The 20,592-nt window shown below is 34.4% G+C and overlaps 1 protein-coding gene across 1 annotated transcript in view; it reads left to right on the top strand.

Moving 5' to 3' along the window:
- Positions 1 to 20,592, top strand: part of LOC150102631 (transcriptional adapter 2-beta-like) — a 348,460-nt gene that overhangs the window by 68,645 nt on the left and 259,223 nt on the right. Inside the window, exon 5 of the mRNA XM_090398716.1 lies at positions 11,029 to 11,069. Coding sequence (XP_090254842.1) covers positions 11,029 to 11,069 — 41 coding nt within the window. The remainder of the gene's footprint in view (positions 1 to 11,028; positions 11,070 to 20,592) is intronic.

The following is a 20,592-nucleotide window of genomic DNA, read 5'->3' as shown; positions in this document are numbered from 1 at the left end:
GTTTATATTGTCTTCTCCTGGAGCCTTTCCTGTTTTGCTTTGGGTTAATGCTTCTGTTACTTCTAGAGTGATGGAGTTGTCCGAGCTGTTTACCAAGGGTGGTTTTCTGTTTTGAATGTTTTCATCATACCACAGATCTTGGTAGTAATTTTGCCATGTTTCTATTTTAATGGTATTAAATCTGCTTTTTCTCTAGTTTCATTACTTAGATCCTTAAGGATTTTATATGTGTTAGGTCTTTTGAGCATACAGTTTCTCTCTAATTTTGTTACAAAATTATTCCATCTGTTTCTGTTTATTCTCCTGCATGCTGCTTTTGCTATTGCTTTTTTTTTTTTTCTACTGTATTCGATTTTTGATTCTATTGTCTTCAGGTGGAGCCAGTTTTTATATGCTTTTTTCTTTTCTTCAATAATGCATTTAATTTCGTCATCCCAGTCCCTGAGGCCTCTTTTTTCTTTTCCACTTTTTCTTTGTTCCTAAACTTTCTTTTGCAGCTTTTGTCATTATGATTTTTAGGTTTTACCATTCTTCTTCTATGTTCTGATTTTCTTTTATATTTATCATCCAGTTCGTTCTTCTTTTTTGGTACAAATCTCTAATACTATTATTGTCTAGAAGTCTAACTTCGAAGGATTCAAAATTTATATATTCCTTATACTTTTTTCTTGATTTCCATCTTGGTTCCCATTTTATTTTTCCAGTTAAGAGGTAATGATCTGATTCTATTTCATGTCTGACATTTTGATATTGCTGATTATGTAATCAATAATGCTTCCCAGGTGTATCTGTGGATGTCTTTATGTTTGAAGAAGGCGTTCATTATTTTAAGGTTATTGCTTATAGTAAAATCTCTTAATCTATTTCCATTCCTATTACAATTATGTTCTCCTATAGGTCCTATGTTTGGTTAATATGGTTTATTGCCAATTCTTTTGTTAAAATCGCCTATTACCAAAATGTGATCTTTACAATTGGTCTTATTTATAATGTTCTGCAGTTGTGTGTAAACATTTTCTGAGTCCTCCCATTTTCCTTCTTCAGGTGCACAAGTTCTAATTACTGTCATATAGCCTCTACCTATTTCTCTTATCTATAGTCTCCAGCCTTTAATCAAGTGTTTAATTTCTAATCCAGTTTTTTTTTTTTTTTTTTTTTTTTTTTAAATATTTGATTCACACATAAAAGGCCAGAAGACCTATAGTACATTAGTACTGTGTGTGTGTGTGGGCAAGAGGAATAGATGAGAGGAGGAATCTGTTCATATTTTGCTTGAGCAGCTGAGGATCGTAATTTTTGGCGAAGGCAGAGTGAGGGAGACTGTTCCAAAGGACTAAAGTAGATGGAATGAAAGAGGAGGCACTGAGTTGGTTCTCATATTGATAAGTTACAATTGGTTTGAACAGTGTCCTATACTGCTGGCTTAGTATTTTGACTCACCATATAAATCACTTGACTCCTCACAATACAAGCTTTGTTTTTTCTGTTATCTATTTTAATGTTTAATTTGCCATCATCATTAAAAATTGTGCCAAAATATCTGAAATGCTTGGCCTTCTATAGGTTCTTCACTTAGAATGCCGTTGAAGTTTTCTATGTTCCTGCTTATTTTTATAGTTTTTGTCTTATTACTGTTTTTTCATACCATATTTGTTACTGCAGTTATTCAATTTAGTTAGGAAACTTTGCACACTTGTAGCAGATTTATTTAGGAATACACCATCATCTGCATAAAGTAAAAAACTGAGATCAACATCTCCAATTTCAATATCAGGTCTAATCTCACTTTCCTTCATAATGTGATCCATGTAGATAATAAATAACAATAGTGATATCTTACACTCTTGTCTTATATCTGATGTGACATCAAACCATCTTTCTATAATCTCCTTCAGTTCTAACTGCTAATTTACAACTTAAATATAGTGCATATTGCTGTACACTGTCGTATTTATGCCATATAATTGTAGTGTTTTGAATAGCTTTCCTCTTGGCATCTTTTCATATGGCTTTTCCAGATCTACAAAACTTAAATATAGATCCTAGTCACATTCCTATGATTTCTCAACTATTGGTCTTAAATGGAAAACCTGATCCTGAAATTTGGCCTGAACCCAGTTTCCTGTTTCAGCAAACAAATAATTGGAGACATTAGTCACCCACTGTGGTTGAATCCCATGGCCTCCCTTTTCTGTATCTTTGAGATGCTTTTTGTGACTGTTGGAATTGGTTCCACTATCTGTGAACTATGGAATGACTTACATACAATCATCTGGTTACCTCCACTTGACTTTGGCCTAAAACAAGCATTTTTTTAAACTGCTAAACAGTTTTATCTGGGGGGGGGGGGAGAAGATCCAACAAATTATAGTACAACTAAGCAAATAAATGAATATATTGATGAATACAAGGGGGAGGGTCTGGAAAGTTCTGATGAACACTTAGAACATAATGATATTAAAGTAACTGAAATAACCACAAGAAAAACATTTTAGGAGCAGAGTTATGAAGGTAACTTATGTTCTCATATTCTTATATCCTCGTATGTTCTTTCTTTTAGTTATATCAGTTGCTTTAATATTATTTTAGTTCTAAGTGTTTATCAGAACTTCCCAGACCCCCTCATATGTAGACAAGGGCTTGTATAGCTCTGTGGAAGTGGAGTTTGCATCTCTGCCGTAGGCTGCCTGAAGATAGACTTCAGTTTAAGTCTTGTCACTGACCAGAGGAACTTTTTATAAGCTTTTCTTTGACCAGGTCCAGAGCTAGTTGATCTCTGGCATGGGCAAGTGGGTTTTTCATGCTGTAAACTCAAGAAAATTGACCATAGTCCCTAACTCTGTTAGGGACTATGACTAATCATGGTCCCTAACAGGTTATGCTATTGTCTGAAATAGCATAACCTGTTAGGGACCACAAGTTGGCAGCACTTGTTTGCCAGTCTCTTTATTGGTTGTTGCTTATAATTAGTAATGGTCTTTGGCCAGCAATCTCTGATTGGCTATCTGGTTGAGATTGAACTGCTCACTCAGTCTTCTCCAAAAGTTAAATAGGGCTAAAATGGCCTCACCTACTTCTTATAAGGGGGAAAAAAAGGATTAGAGAATAGCTGAATATATAGACTTTTGGCTGTAATAATATGAAAAAATGATAACTGACTAGTTTCTCCACAAATAGTTGTGGCTTTTTATGGGTTAAGATAAATCCAATAACCACTAACATGAACTAAAACAACATTACTAAAATATAATAGAACATGTAAAAATTAGTAAATTTTCCCATTCCATCTAAAATAACTGAAGTGGAGACAATGCCTAAAAAGTTGAGAAGTGTCAGGAGGGAACAAATATTCTATAAATTCCATGACTTTATTCACTGGAATGTCAGTGAACAAAGATACAATATCTAGACTAGCTAGAATATCCAATGGCAAGATTGAAATTTTTTTGTTGCAAGTTTTTAATGGAGAAGTTCATATGTCTGACATGGTTCTTTAGAAGATTTGCAAGATGTTTTGATAACAGATAAATAGGTGAACTAATGCCATCTATGATTGGCCGAAGAGGAATGCCAGGCTTGTGTACCCTGGGTGCTCCATATAGCCATGGAGTTAAAGGGTACATGGATTTCAACTTTTCTTTATATTTGTAGGTGACATGAACATGTTGCATAACAGATTGGTCTTTTCATGATTTGTCTAAGTAGGGTTGTAATCTAATGGAGTATAAGTGGAAGAATCTGAGAGAAAGAGTAAAATCTTAGTCATGTAATCAACTGTATTCATGATGACAATTGAATTGAATTGCCTTTGTGAGCTTTTATTATTACAATATCCTTGTTCTTTTTAAAATTAGAAAGAGGCTCTTTTTTCTGAGGAGTTGATGTTTTTAGGAGGGCAAGAAGAAGAGAGAAAAATTGCAGTCTGATGTCATTTCCTTGAAGTAATATATTTTTAAAAATTCTTTCTTCCCATGTATTCAGGAATATATTCATTCCATCTGAATGATTTTTGAGCGTTTCTGGTAAATAAGTAAAGGAAAATGGAAATGACACTTTGAGAGAGTGACGGGATACATCTAGAAAGTAGATGGTGATAAACATTGTTTTTGATCCCAGAAAATTTATTACATTAAATTTGATACAAAAATTGATTTTTTAAAAATTATGTTGATATTAATAATGCCTGGATGCTTGTATGATTCATTTTGTATGCTTACTATAAGTACACATGCTTGCATTGTCTGTTTTTTTTTTTAATGTCATGAAAGATTTAAATTCAGATCAAAATCTTAAGAATAAATGGTAGAGCACACACAAACAATAGAAAACTGTAGCACTTTAACTGAAACTTATTTTTCACCACTCTGAATAACATATTATTGAAAGGTTTTTCACTTGGTTAAATTATAAATTAAGGATGCCAAGAAATCATATTCTTGGTTTAATCCTTTATTCAAGTATAAGCAAATAAAGTTATTGCATGAAATATCTTCATGACTGGGCTACTTGTATATTGAGACTAATGACTACACATCAGTTCTCTTAGTATCCCATAATGCAAGGCATACCTCCTTTCAGGCATGTATAATGCTAAGCATTATAGGAGGGGGGGGCACTACCCAAACTGGTTTTGACCTCTCTCCAAAAACTTTGACTGATCAAAAGATCTCTAAATTTTACTGACTGACTCAAAAGGATCACTTATAAACTCTTCAAAATCTCATTGGTAACACTACTTAGTGACAGGCAAAAACCCATTAGCAAGCACAACTGCTCTACTCCCTGGAATTAAGCCCAAAGACGAACATTACTTAAATGTCATCAATGGGAGCCTGACCCAGAAGAGATTTATTCAGGTGAAAAAGTAAAGGAATGTTCATCATAGTAGTTAGTATAAGGTGCAAAAGAGTCTGATAGTATTAGGAGAAAGAAAAGACAGATAGATAGTGTGAGAGATAGAGAAAAAGGTCCATTCAGCTCTATTATATCATCATATAGCCAAAGGCTATCGTTTTTTTCTTTTTCACCAGTTGCATGCAGATGAACAACCAAAAGACCAATTGAAACTAAACTGCAATGAAGACTGATAACTCAGATAAGGCTAACCATCTGGAAACTGCCTTGAGTTGGCCTTCTCTGCCTAGGATTGCTTTTACATTATGAGAAAATATCAAGGATAGTGAGGGAGCTTGCTCCACCTTTGCTTCAAGTTGTACTACCAGGTGGTCACTTACGCTTGGATTCGGCAATAGTTCTTCGGCATGAAACTCTTAGATTGTAGTTCTCGATCTTAGAGTTTCTCATACTGGCTGAAAAACAATAACGGATTTTTATCCCCTTAATTTAATTAACTTAGCCAGAAAAAATAGCCGTTTGGCTTTTCATCTTAGTTATAATATATGGGCACACCTTTATGGCATTCATATAGTGAAGGTATGTAAGTTCTTTTCACTTAAACTTTGATATCATCCAGGTCTACCTATTCACTGATGAGACCTCAAAAAAAGGTTGAAACCGGTCTGGGTAGTGACCTCTCCTCATCATGTAATGACAGCATTACATCTCCTAGGAGCTGTGTTTTTACATTATGAGAAAATATCAAGGCAAAGAGAAAAACCAAGGCACTCGAAGCAAGACTTATGCTTGGATTCTCCGATAGTTCTTCGGCATGAAACTCTTAGATTGTAGTTCTCGATCTTAGAGTTTCTCATACTGGCTGAAAAACAATAACGGATTTTTATCCCCTTAATTTAATTAACTTAGCCAGAAAAAAAAAAAAAAAAAAAAAAAGCCGTTTGGCTTTTCATCCAAGATTTCTGCTGTTAGGGTATACTTGGAACTTCAGTAAGTTATGAAACAAAGTGTTGTTGTCAGTACAGTAAACTCTTGATTTAACGGATCCCGATTCAACGGACTTCAGATTTAACAGACATAATTTGACAAATACAGATAATGAAATGATTAATAAAATAAATAAATGATACGATGGTTAATTGGAAGCCATCTTTAATTTTGCTGCCTCTTGGAAGGAGATAAAGACTACAACATTGGCTAATGGCTGGACCAAGTTACTGAAAGGGAGTGAACCAGAATACAACTTCAGAGTTTTGAAACATCTGATTTCAGTGAAGCTTTGATGCGAGCTGGTGATAATGTCAGTGAGAATGACATTGAACAATGGCTAGACATCGATGAGGGTGACCCTGGCTACCAAATTCTAAGCCAGGAAGAGATTGCTGAAGATGTTCTATGGGGTGATCAGGAGGTTGACAACGAGGAAGAAGAAGAAGCGGTTCCAGCTGGTCCAAAACTATCGGTGGTTAGAGAACACATCGACGACATCATCTCATTCATAAGTGCATCTTCAGAGGTGATTGCTTATTACAAACATTTTCAGCAATCCGTGTATAGAGGCTTAAGTGCTGTGAAGACATAATGTTGGAGGTTTATTGGATTTTTTACAACACTCAGAAAGGATTAAAAAGAATTAAATTCTTTTTAATCCTTTCTGAGTGTTGTAAAAACTCCATTAAACCTCTAACATTATATTTTCAGCAATCGAAATTGCCGAAAATGTTTATTAATTATTAAGAAACAGTATAAAAGTGGAAAGCAACTGAAACTTGATGCTTTTTTCAAGCCCAATCCTCAGTGAAATGGTATTTACATAAAAATGTTTTCATTAAAATATATTAATACTGTACCATGAAAGTGTTTTATTTTCAGTACTATTCCTAAAATTCGCGATTTAACGGACTTTCAATTTTACGGACAACCCTTAGCCCCTAATAGTCTGTTAAATTGAGAGTTTACTGCACTCACGTGTGGAAGTTAAAGATTTCTTTATGCCAAATTTTACTTTTATTAATGAAAAGAATGTCAATGCCAGAATGTTGTAACAATCTTAGAGTTAAGTACAGAATGCTACAACATTCTGTGCTTAGCAATTTTAGAGTTCTTCACAGAATGTTGTAGTGTTCAGCAACAGTCTCAGCTTTTCGGCCTTTATAATCATTTACTCCAAACAGGGGAAATGAAAATCTAGGTAACACTGGAAAAGATCTGCATATGTGTGATTGGTCTGCAACATTTTATGGATTTCTGAAGCTGTATTGTTATTAAACATCAGAATTTTAAGACTGGAAGCCTAAAGCCTCCATACTTCTTTGATAATTGAAGAAATTCCTTTTTAACTTCTTGGTATCAGATAGACCTAAAAAAAACTGCACAGGTTTACTATATAATAGTTTTTCTTCAGCTTCTATAATGTCTGTAATATTTATTATATACAACTGAGCAGGGAAGATTATGGTTTTTTTTTAAATTTTTTTATGCCTTTAAAAGATAAGTGGCCTACTTTTCCAGTCTTCTATGATTTCAATGTTTTTGTATACAAGTTCTTGAACTGGTAATATTGAATAAGTGGAGAAGGGAATTCCAGGTATAGTGAGGGGTTCTCTCTCTTAGGGGTTAATCCAAAAGGATTGTGTCCAAGATCCTACTTTCCAAAAACTTTTAATTTTGTCTTGTCTGCATTAATAGTTAATCCACTGATCTTGCTGAATTTTCCCAAAATACCAAAAAAATATGTATATGGAATCATTATCCCTCAAAGTGTTTATTACTTTATCCTCATGTGCTAATACCTCATTTTCCTTCATAGTTGAAGGAACTGTTATTCCTCACACATCTCATGTATTGTCTGCTTCCAGCAAGAAAGGTTCAAGAACCAATGCAAAGAGTAATGGACTAAGAGGGCAACCTTGCTTGACTCCTTTTTGAATTTTGACCAGGTCTGATAGGAACCCATTATCTAGGAGTTGGGGTAGTTGAATTTGCATAGGGTCCTTTAATGATGGATAGCAGCTTTTTACCCACACCATTTTGCTGGAGGATGTGGAACAGAAAGGGATGCCAGACATTATCAAATGCTCGAGTAAGATCTACTGATTTCACTGTCATTGGCTGCTTTTTTATATTAACTATGTGGAGTCGATCACAGATTAATTACATTAAATGCTTGGTCTGGAACACACCATACATCTGTATGCTTTTAATTAGGTATCTCATTCCTGCTTTGAGCCTGCTATTGATAATGCAGAAAAATATCTTGTAGGCTGTATTAGGTAGAGAAATAGGTCTCCAATGCTGATTAAAATATGATCTCTATTAGGTTTTTGGAATGAGGACAGTATGGCTTGCTACAAATTCACTTGGTATGTGTCCTGATAAGAGAAAAGTATTAAACAGTATAACTGGAATGGAAAGAATAAAATCCCAGGCCTCATGGTAAAGTTGTGCCTTTAGTCCATTCAGGTCCTGGTGATTTTCTTGTCTGGCATTCTTTATAGGTTGTGGTAGCTTTGGATGCTGTAATGGGTCTCTCAAGCCCATCTTGGATATGAATAGGAAAACCATTGTTCCAAGAGTTATAATTTCTCACAGTACTATTGTCTTCAAACGGATTTTTATAGTGTTTTTGAAAGGTGTCAAGGATATCTTGAGTGGCAGACATGTCTTTATCAACACAGATTTGAGTGACAGTTCTTTCTTTTCAGAATTTAGTGAATTGTCTTTAGAAGAAGGCAGCTGAAGGGCTGTCTGCTAAGCGCTGCTGTATTCTTATCTTAAAATGGCTTTCTTCTACTTGTTTCTACCTTTCCATCTCTATGTTAATGTTTCTAATGATGTTGCTACATTCTATATCATTGTGTTGGTTTGCTACAAACCAGCTTTTACAGGTTTTTCAACTACTTTTTTGCATTTGAGGAAAGCCTGTTCCTTCCCCCCATTCAATCATATTTTGTTTTACTGCTTGTTTGAATTTTAACCACATATCCCAATTCCAGGTAACATTATTCCAGTTTGAACAAAGGGTCTGGAATTTGGTTTAAAAGATCAGTGGAAAATTTGGTGGAAGTCTCCATGGTCCAGAACTGATCTCTACCTGTTCCAAGCAGTGGACTTTAAGTAGAACTGGATTATGATCTGACATGTTGATGTCAAGATGTTTCATCTGAATTACCCTATTTATAAGGTAAGAACAGATGCAAATTTGATCAAGACAGTACCAATACCTTAATTCATGTATGTGTAAGCCCGGAGTCTCGGATTGCAAATCCTCCATATATTTACTACTTGAGCATTGTCGAGGCATATTTTTAACTGTGTGTATCCCACTTTCCATTCCTGGGGTGTCCTCCTGGTTTGTTTAATGTGGAATTTTCAATACAATTCCAGTCTCCAGCTGCTGTGATGTAGTGGACACTGTATAAACATGGCTTCCAGCCTATTGTCAAGATTCTCCCTTCATCCCTTTGGATATTACAGAATGACTCAAGGGGGGGGGGGCAGGAATAAGAACTTACTCCAGTCCTGTTAAATCTTACAAAGCCCCAATAAGAAAGAAGTGATGAATATCTATCTATTAAAGTTTTTTTTTTAGATCTGCAGAAATATGTTTCTTGGAGAAACAAAAACCTGATATTATGGCATAGCATAAGTTTTCATATAGCTTCTTGTGGAATCCTCATATATTTAATAAGGAAATGCAAAAAGGAGATGATATGATTAGTGGTGTCACTGGTAAGCCTCCTAGATTTTGGATGAACCTGATGAGGTCTTCAATCTGTGAAGGAGCAGTTGTGTATTATAAATTAGCTCCAATTATAAATTAATATTTATAATTGGGGCTAATCACTTTTAATTAGGGTAATTTGCGTAAATACTAAATACTATCTATGCTACGTAAAAAAAATAACGGATATAATAACAATACCTAACGTTGCATAATACAAGAAAGAAGAAATTGGGGGGGTCGTCTTATACAACTGACATAAGCTTAAAACCTAAAAATAGCCTAAAATTTATACCTTGTCTTATACGCTGGTCGTCCTATATATGCCGACATATACTGCAGTTCACTATATTAGTTTATATGAGGATTGTTGTTCTGCGTACACTGAATTACTTTTGCAAAGCGTATTAAAACAACATAGTGCTGAGAAAATAATTTGAATTAGTCATAATAATTTACATTTATATGTAAATTATTATGTACAATTAAATTGTACAATTTAAGCAGGACAAACAGTGACTGGTAAGTCCTTCATGTGGTTTGTTTTGCTTTCATGAAAATGCATCTTTTGTATAAGACCAGAGAAGAATATTTTAATTAAGTTAAGTTAATTATTGTGTGGTAATTTTTTTGATATTTTTGACACCTTTAACAATCTACTCTTCTATAACCAGCTTCTTTTTTGTACACTTTTAAGTAGTTTTTTTGTAATATGAAGGAGACTCGTGTTTATATAAAATATATATTTTATCCAGTGGCTTTAACAGGCCTTTAAGTGCCCACAAGCGAAATCCAAGCATGCTTGGATTTCGTAACCAAAATACAAGGATAAGAAGATCAGCCCTATGCCTCTAAGTATTCATGACTGTAATCCATGTGTGTTCATTGGGCCGGTTTGCCTGCTTGCGGGATGAAAAACCCCAGATAAACTGGCAGAAAAAATCCTACTGTCCATGCTCAAGACCTGCTAACTTGGTTATGGCTGAGGAAGATCGTTAAGCTCCTCACATCGTCGACGGGAATCGAACCTAGGACACTCCTTCCCCAGGCATATGGTTTGTGAAGTGCAAAGCCACTAGGCTAATCGCACGGACAATACATATATTATATATATATATATATAGCAGTATATTTTTTAATTTTTGTTTTAAATTCATTTTAAAAGGTGTAATTATCAAAAATAACCAATTATCTTAATAGAATATTGATTTATTTAAAATATTCAAAGGTAATATTTTAAAGAAAGTAAAAAACTGCTCTTAATTTGTATAACACTCATAAATACATTCTTGAAATTGATTGCAATACAGGAATCAATGTTGAGGTTACTATAACTTAGTTCCTTTACTTTAGAGAAGCAACATTTAGAAAAATAAACATTCTATAAAAGTTCATATTTTTAAATAAATTTACATGTGTTGGTGATTTTATTTTTTACTGTTTTTAACTAGGGATGATGTAGCAGAATGGATAGGGAACAAACCAACAGAAGGTAAATAAATTTTATAGTTTTTTTTTTTTTTTTTTAACATTTTATAAGTTTTTATTACTCATAAAAGTCAAATCATTCTTAAGCTCATCTTTACTGGGTTTTTGGATGCAATTTTATCTGTCTATAAGAAAAAAATTATCTCTGTTACAAACCCGTTTTAAGAAAGCAAGCAGCTAGATCTAGATGATGCTGATTCTATATATATACTTCATTAATATCAGTAATGCTTTGTGTGTGCTCTATTCATATGAAGCAAACACTCCACATCAGAGAATTCCATAAGTGACTGAAAGGTGTTTAGGTTACAGTAGATAGTATGACAGTTGAATAAATGCATAAACTTACATAGTTAAATCATACCCAACAAACATAACAGATCTGATGAATGATGTTTATTTTAAAGTTAGGATATTTCATTCTTGCAAGATTGGTTCATATGAGAGAGTACATATACCCGATTAGTCTGTCATTCCACTGTATAAATACAACAACAAAACCTAATTTTAAAAAAAAATGAACCTTCATTACATCTGCTGTTGCATGTTTAGCTGTCGTCATTATTATTTCTTGATATTCATTTTCAGGGTATACATGATACTGTTAGAGTATTAAGTTTACGTTATTACTAATTAAGTTTACGTTATTACTAACTGCCTAATTTTCTTTTTCTTTAGGTCAGCTGTCCTCTGTAATGACTCAAAGAATTCCTCTGCTTCTTTTCTACTAGTACCATCTGTGGGACCATAACCACAAATGTCTAAGTCCAATTTTCATTTTGAAATTTTCCTTTGTCACACTACTTGAAATTGCTTACCATTCCGAAAGTTTGTTTGTTTTTAGTGTTAATACTAGAGCTTCTCATCCTGAAATACTTTCCTTGTGTTTTGTTGTTCTTTATACACTTTAGTGATACTAATTATGTTGACATGATCTTTCTGTATTCTGCTAGTTTCATCCCTTTTCCATTGATGTTCTTATGTTGATTGTTTCTGACTTTGATTCCCTTGCATTTTGTTCTAGTTCCCTTACTAAAAAGATGAAGACTAGATTTAACTAGGCTATGCTCCAGCCAGCACAACATTGGGAATCATTCTATACCATCATATTTGTGTGTAGTTTTTGCCAGTAAGAATAAGGTTCAGCCAGCTAAGTTCCAAATCGACAATTCATCCTAGTTCATTTATATTATCCAAGTGACTGCTCATGATTAGGGTACTCAACAAGAAAATGGGGATTGGACATTGGGTCAAAAGTCCCACACAGTTCTTAGTGTGCCTTAGCTATGTGAAGGTCTTCTCTCACTTAGCATTGAGCCTTTTGTATTGTTTATTGTAATTATTATCTTTCAGCAGATGACCAAGAGTACTCTTACTCTGTTAAGCAATTTATGGTGTCTATGTACTAAAAAGCAGTTTCTTAAAAAATGTCATCTTTTCTTTCAGAGCTATTAGGCATATTACTAAATTTAGTGCCCTTGATGCAACTTATATTGGTATGCATGTAAAGTTCTGTTTTATCTTTCTTTTTTATGTGCTTTGTCATATGTTCTGTGTCCTTTTCCCTAACCTCAAAGTGAAATCTGAGTTTGGTTTCACATCATAGTACATAAGTAAGATTAATCTATCAGCATAAATGCATTATATACACGAGGTCATAATTTCAGAGGAATGTTAAATATTTATGACATCTTTATTATATTGTTATGTTGGTTCCTCTATTGAGTCCAAAGAAGAAGTGGTCCCTTTCTAGTTCACACAATGACTAAAATCTCTGTCATATCTCTCCTTCACAAGACTCATTCACAACACCTAGTGATAGTCCTGTCCACACAGCATGTTCCATAAGAAGAACCTACATCTCATGTGTCCTAATAACATCTGTAATCAGCACCAGGGATGACTGAGTTTTTTTTTTTTTTCACTTGCCATGGGCCAAATCTCATGTATCTGTGCTTTAAGATTGGTTTGTTTATCAACTGGTATGTTGGTAAGATAATCAGCCCCTATCCCCTCCCTCCCTCAGACTTTGAATATCACATTCCCTCAACCTATCTTTATATGTACAGTTCCATAGGCCAGATATCATTTGTTAACCTATCACTGGATCTTTTTGATTAGCTTTCCCATCTCCATAGATTTCAGGTAACTGTATCTGATCTTGTGGCCTTTTGAAAGTCTTGTAAAGTGGGGAAAATGACTTCCTTCTTCCTATAAATTAGTGTTCTGTTCAACATTGCAGTTTATGCAATGTGATGCCGACTTACCACTTTGGCACTGCATTTCTTAAACTTCAAATCTATCTACTATCATACCTAGATATCTAGCTTCATTGATCACTCGCAGAAAATTCCAATTAACCTAATATTGAATTTTCCATATTCTCAGTACAAAATGTATAACCTTATCCTTAGAAACATTGAAGTATTCATTATCATTTGCCAATAGTACCAGTTTGTTTAATGTCACCCAGTAGGGATTCTATATCAGGTATGCCTCTTATCACTTTAGCATCTTTATGTTATGAGCAAATAACTGGATATTATCCTCTAGACTACTTGAACCTTTTTTCACATGCCTACCTCCTTCATTAAAGCATTTCTTCTTGATTGACCCCTCCCCCTTTTCAGGGTTAATTCTTGATCCCCTTATTCCTTTCAGGATTAATTCATGATCCTCTTATTATTGGGTAAAGCATACCCTTTAGTTTGGAATACAAATTGCCTGCAAATCTTTTGACATTTCAATTAATCGTTCTTGTGAAATAAATTCAACTTTAAATACATCATAATTCAATGGTTGTAGAGTCCATTCAGGTACATTCATATTATGAAGATCTTGAAATTGAACATTCAAATTTTTCTGTTTCTTCAAATGGTTTTATCGTAGCAGATCATGATCTGAAATTGTAGGTTTACATAATTGCCAGACATAACTTGTTATATCTAGCAATTATGTAAACCTAATGGCTAAAATCTGGTTTAAAGTGGTTATAAATAGACTGATTTTGGATTGAAATCATGGCATAATTGTCCCAACTTGAATTATATTCATATTTCTGCCTTGCAGTCTTCTTTTAATGTACATCAGCCAAGTAAAATGCATTCTTTAAGGATTCATAGCATTAAAGCATTAATTTAAGCAATTTAATGTTGTTGTTAACAGTTTATTTCAAGAAGAAATTCTATTATAAATTCTATTCAAAAAATCCAATCAAGCATTGCAAATAATTCCCTTTTAACAGGGAGCATACAGAGGTACTGTATGTTGGCTGTCAAAAGAAATTGCTTTTATTCACCTCTGTGTAAAAGCAGCTGGTTGTAGATTTTAATAATGATATTATTATTATAACCCTAAGACACCATGGAGTCAAAGACTTATCTAGAAGGTGTGATACACACAGTTCATCATACTGTGCCTTAAACATACTTAAATTCTCTGCAGACACCACACTCTCAGGCAAGGCATTCCAACCATTTGCAACTCTGCACGCAAAAAACCCGCTTCTCACTCCCTTGTTCACATCCTCCTCCAGGGATGACATGATCTTCCTCCATTTTCTGTAAAAACCTCTTCAACTTTGATCGTATAACAACCCCTTACTAACTTGTCTCTATCACATCACTATTTTTCCTTCTATCTGCTAGAATCTGTAGATTGTATCTTCTCAAACTTTCTTCATATTCAACATTCCAGAGATCATAAACTACCTTAGTCAGTTGCCTCTGGACCCTTTCAAACATTTCTTCATCCTTTTGAAAACTAGGTGACTAAATCTGTGCACAGTAGTAGATGTGTGGCTTAATCAGAGCCTTATACAATGGAACAAGAATCTCCTTACTTTACAAGTCAGTGTCCTTTGCATCATTCTCAGAATTCGTTGTTGTTCTCACAATTTTGGCAATATCTCATCTAAATTTTAGATCTTTATCCACCATCACCCCAAGATCTCTTATTTCTTCCACCTCCAACAATATATCCCCACCAAGCATAAATTCTACATCCCATCTTTGTTTCCCAAATTTTAAAACCTTACATTTTGCAACATTGAACTCTTATCCCCCCACTCCTGTGCCCATTTACTCGATCTATTCAAGTCTTTGTAAGGCCACAACATCTGCTCTACTCCATAGTTCGTCCTAACATTGCATCATCTGCAAACAACTGAATATCCCCATCCAAATCTTTGTCAATATCATTAACATACAGGTTAAACAGCAATGGCCCTAAAACAGACCCCTGATTCACATTGCTAGTGACTTTCCTCTTCTGGGATACTGCTTCCCCATGCACAACTTGCTGATACCTATCAGCTGGCCAGTCTCAGATCCAATGCACTAATCTAATATCCATTCCCATCTGCTCTAGTTTGACTCTCAACTTATCATGCAGTAATCTATCAAAAGCTTTGGCAAAATCTAAGTATTCTACTGTGTATCCTCTCCTCTGTCCAATAAAGCCATCATCAAGTTTGCTCAATTCTCCAGTCAGTTTCTCCTCATCATCATCAATTGCTCTCAAACTCTCCATGATGTCACATTCACAAGAAAGAACTTTATCAACTGCTCATTAAGTATATCAGTTATGTTTTCCACAACAATTGTTTTTATACCATTTTCTCCAGTCTGTCATCCTTCCATAATCATTTTTTTTTTTTTGCTGGCTACATATCGAAAGAATTTCATAGGATTCTTTTCGGCTTCATTAGCTAACTGCTGCTGATACTTCACTTTTGCTATCCTTACCAACCAACAAGTCACCCTGCTTGCCTGTGCTTTGTAATCTTCATGGAATTGATTATTACCACTCCTCTTACACTGCTTCCATAATGTCTTTTTCCTCTGTTTCGCATGCTTAATCTCTTCATTCATCCATTTCACACCTATCTTATTTAATCTTCTGACCCTTGGAATACATTTAGACATTGTTTCTACTAGATATTTCTTGAATATCCTCCAAGTTGCATTGATCTCCTTTCCATCTAATTCCTCATTCCATGCACACCTGCAAGCTGTCTCCTGAGCTCCTCATAATCACTAGCCTTGTAGTTCAACATATACCCTTTCCTCATACTGCTGGCATCCACCCACTCTCAACAACTATAAGGAAATTTGACACCTCATTTATAACATCCTCTGATGACATGATCAAATCCAAGACCCTCGGCCTCATGTGTCCTCTGTTACATACTGCCTGAGTTAGTTGTCCCTCAAGAAACTCATTTTCTTTACTTCCAGTTGCTGTCTCATCATTCCAATCTATATTGGTACAATTAAAATCACCCATAACAATCACCCTATTAGCTGGGCTAATTTGATTATACATTTCATAGCTACTACCATCCACATTACCAGGTCTATAACAACATCCAACTAAGTTTTTCATTCTATTCATCTCTGTATCACACCATACTGTCTCAAAACCATTGGCACTTTTTCTCTATCGCATCTCTACCTTGTATGGACATAACTCTTTCTCTATTATCAATAGCACTCTTCCCCCCTCCCTTTTTACTCTTTCTATCTTCATGAAACACATCATACCTTTCCATCTCTATTCCTGTAAGGATATCATCTTCATCCAACCATGCCTTACCTATTCCACCAATTCTTGGGTGAACAGACTCAATTAATGCAACCATTTCATATGTCTTGTTTCTTACACTCTTCTAGCATTTGTATACAAACATAGCAACTCATTTCTGGATCTGTAGCAAGTTTCACTGATACCATTTATTAGATGTAACTTCTCCATGCTTAACTCAAGCCATTTCTTTTTCTCCTTATCACTGTTATACTTGGGAAACCACTGAATACCTTTCCTATCACAATATTGTCTTTTATCCATCTCAACAGCCTCCTGATATCAAATCTGACATGTTCTTTGTTCCCAGTCAAGTCATTTGTTCCTATTACCACTACCAACTCTTTTTTGCTCGCTTTCTTCTCATATCCAACACCTCAGTCACTCTATTCATTCTATCTCTAGGAAAACAAACCTTGTGCATCCTCTCATCGACCACACCTCTAATAATTGAATCCCTATACAATGCTACTTGTGAATTTTTTGTTACCTTTTTCATACCGATATTATTCGTTTTCATCATTTTCACTCTTCCATATATATCTTTGTATTCTCTTAACTTTACTCTGCATCTGTTTCATCTCTTGCCTCATCTTAACCAACTCAACTTTCAAATCTTGCATCACATTTTCACTCTCATTCACTCTTTCAATTTTGTTGCCAGCTATACACACTTGTTTGCAGTCAACGCCGCCTTACCTTTAATTGCGATCTGTTTTTCAGCTTCTGCTATATTGCTTTTGTCTTTCTTACCATCGATTGTTAAGTTTATCAGATTGCTCATTCACTATTTTCAAAACTTTTTTGCTGTTCTTTTACATTGACTCTCTTTTCTATCAGACGAGCACTTATCCTCCTCGTAGCATTCTTGCTACTAACACTTTCAGTTACCAATATGTTACCACTTGTCAAGTCCTCATTCAGCTCACACTTTGCACACACACCCTCCTTCCATCCACCTTAAATATCCATAATTTGTCTACATAAATTAAGCCACGATCTTTCCTTTGTTGGTTACTATACTGAGCTCTAAGTTTAAGTCTAAGTTTTTTTTTGCAAACAGATGCTGCCTATACAAAACACGATGTACAGTTCTGACATCGGGAATTTTTTCCTTCAAAAATGCTAAACTCTTTATATTTGCCAACCATTTTTTATATTTATTAATTATTATTATAATAAAATAATTTGCCTTTTGATCCCTTAGTATATATATCAATCCCACTTTCAAGTCAAACAATATGAATCAATATTGACTCTGTTGGGAATCCTGCTTTAGACCAGGCATAATTAATATTAGTTTTACTTCCAAGTCTCCATGAAGTCCAAAGACTCATCATGGGACATCAAACACTGACAGACCACAATGACTATCTTGTCTTGCCTTGAAGGTATTCATTGTTGGAGTATTTTTCCGAGTGTACCTATATATTTATTTATTTATTTATTGCACAAGGGTTAACTCCGATTGGTGCAATGACCTCTGTTTTACTATTTCTTTCAGAATTCAAAAAAATCACTGACTCAAGACCAAAATACAAAATAAACACATTTAATAAAACAAAAACAATATATATATATATATATATATATATATATTGTTTATCTATTATATATAATAGATATATTATATATCTTATATTATATTATATATTATATTATAGATATATTATATATCTATTATATATATACACTTCAAACAATATTACATAACTAAGTACAAATTTAATTGGATCCAAGGCCTTTAAAAAAATAAACTTACACTTAAGACTAGACTAAACACTTTGTTTTCACAATGACAAAACGTTCATAGCCAGTTTCTTTCTCTGTCAAGGCCCTTTTCCAAAGATATATGACTTTATTCTTCATTTTCATAGGATCCTTTCTCATCACTCATATAGCACACATTAATTTTTCCTGACTCAATTCTGTCTCCTTTCCAGTAGAAATAATAGATCCGGCGACTTAAGACAGATGAAACTTCCTAATCAGCGTTTCCTTGAACATTCCTTTAGAATGCAAAGCAACTTCTTTTATTCACTAATGCTTATTGACAATCTTAACTCTTCCACTTAAAATTCACAGTTCTATGATTCCCTTTACGGAATCTACTACTAACTTTCCAATTAGTGTTTCCTCGAATATTCCTTTTAAAACATCTATAGCAATATTTTCTTTTATTTATCAATACTTTTCCACTTTGAAACTTCATAGTTCCACAATTCCTTTTTCAAAATATACTATTAATTTTCCTCCGACTGTCACATTAAAAAAAAAAATCAATTTTCTCCGAATCTATTTTTATTTCTTTCTGAACACTGTCTTGTTTACTCCCGTTACTCTGATACCGAACGCTGTTCTTGTCAGCTGTCAATCACACATCAAACTTCTCGGCGAGCATGCGCACTGCATGAAACTGGCAAGCAAGAAGTTAGGTCTAATGGCTGACACGTAGATTACGTTAGTGTAACGAGGATGTCTCTTCAAAACACAACTTAATATTTTAAACTATAATAAATTTTCTGTAAGTAATACAAATATCAAATCCAGTAAGTACATCAATTTTTTTAACTTCTTTACATTTCACTTTGACAAAAAAATTTCAGTAACGGGCACATTGCAAGTGCCGACAATGCATGTTATGAAACCAAAACTAATAAACATGCTAACATAAACCATTTGTAAAAATATTCAGAATTTTAAATTATGATTATTTTTATAATGTGACTTAGCAACATTGAAGTGACTTCCCCATATTTTAGTCCCAAAGCACCAACATATTCAAATCCTTTACAATGACATCACATCAGAACTTCTAGAACAGAACTCTGTTGTATTCTGCTTATCACCTTTCTTGTTTGGGACACTGCATCCCCATATACAACTTTCTAGCCTATCAATCAATCATTCTCATACTCAGTCTACCAGCTAACTCTCTACCCAATCCTGCCCAATTTCAACAGTATATTGTGTGTTACTCCAAATGTTTTGGCAAAATCCAGAAAAATCACTTCTCCTCTATCCATTACAATAGTTACCCTATTATAAAATGTAACAAAGTTACTAAAGAGACCTCTCTTTAACAGATCCATGCTTCTCTCTTAAAATATTTTTATTCTCAGCTATCCAAGTTTATATTCTATCCCTAACACCTTCACTAGTATACCTATATATATACACACACACACACACACACACACACACACACACACACACACACACACACTGGTCTGTTGTTGGACAACACTGACTTTGATTCTCATTTCTTGTGCGGTGCACTATTTTTCCTTCTATCCACTCTTCTGAGACTGTTTCCATTGCTAGACTTGTTGAATAACCAGGTCAATGGCATTGCCAGCCATTTTGCACATTCCCTTAATGTACATGTCCCTAAGTAGCTCAATAATATCACATTCAGTGCCACAGCCTGATTAACATCAAGGTTACTCATGGAACATTGTCACTACATGTTCTGTAGATGTTCCAGCTCCATCAATTAGTTAGTCTTCTATATTCACCCTTTCTTCTACTAGCAACATAATATAGAGTTCTGTAGGATTTTGCTTTGCTGTTTCTTTTTTCTTTCATATTCCAATTTCTCTTCCTTACTACACTTGACACCTTCCTAGCCTGTGCATTATACTCTTCATGCTGCTGAGGGGGTGTACCCTGCTCTGTATACATACATCATAGCATTGTCTTTTTCAGAAGCTCCTTCATAATTCTATGATTTCTCCATTTCATTCCTGTCTTATTTATCCTCCTAACCTTAGTAATACAATCTGACATTTTCATAAGTAACTGATTTGCACTGCTGATATCTCTCTCTCTCTCTCTCTCTCTCTCTCCCCCTCTCTCTCTCTCTCTCCCTCCCTCCCTCCCTCCCTCCATCAATTGATAAAGCCACTACATGTCAGTCAGTGTCTGGTTCCTTGCTTTGTAAT

Source organism: Typopeltis vanoorti, chromosome 10, assembly GCF_054136105.1.
Source record: "Typopeltis vanoorti isolate ZY-2024b chromosome 10, IOZ_Tvanoo_1.0, whole genome shotgun sequence".
NCBI classification, from domain to species: domain Eukaryota; kingdom Metazoa; phylum Arthropoda; class Arachnida; order Uropygi; family Thelyphonidae; genus Typopeltis; species Typopeltis vanoorti.
The sequence above is the reverse complement of the archived record's forward strand: the minus strand, read 5'-3'. Positions and strand labels throughout refer to the sequence as shown.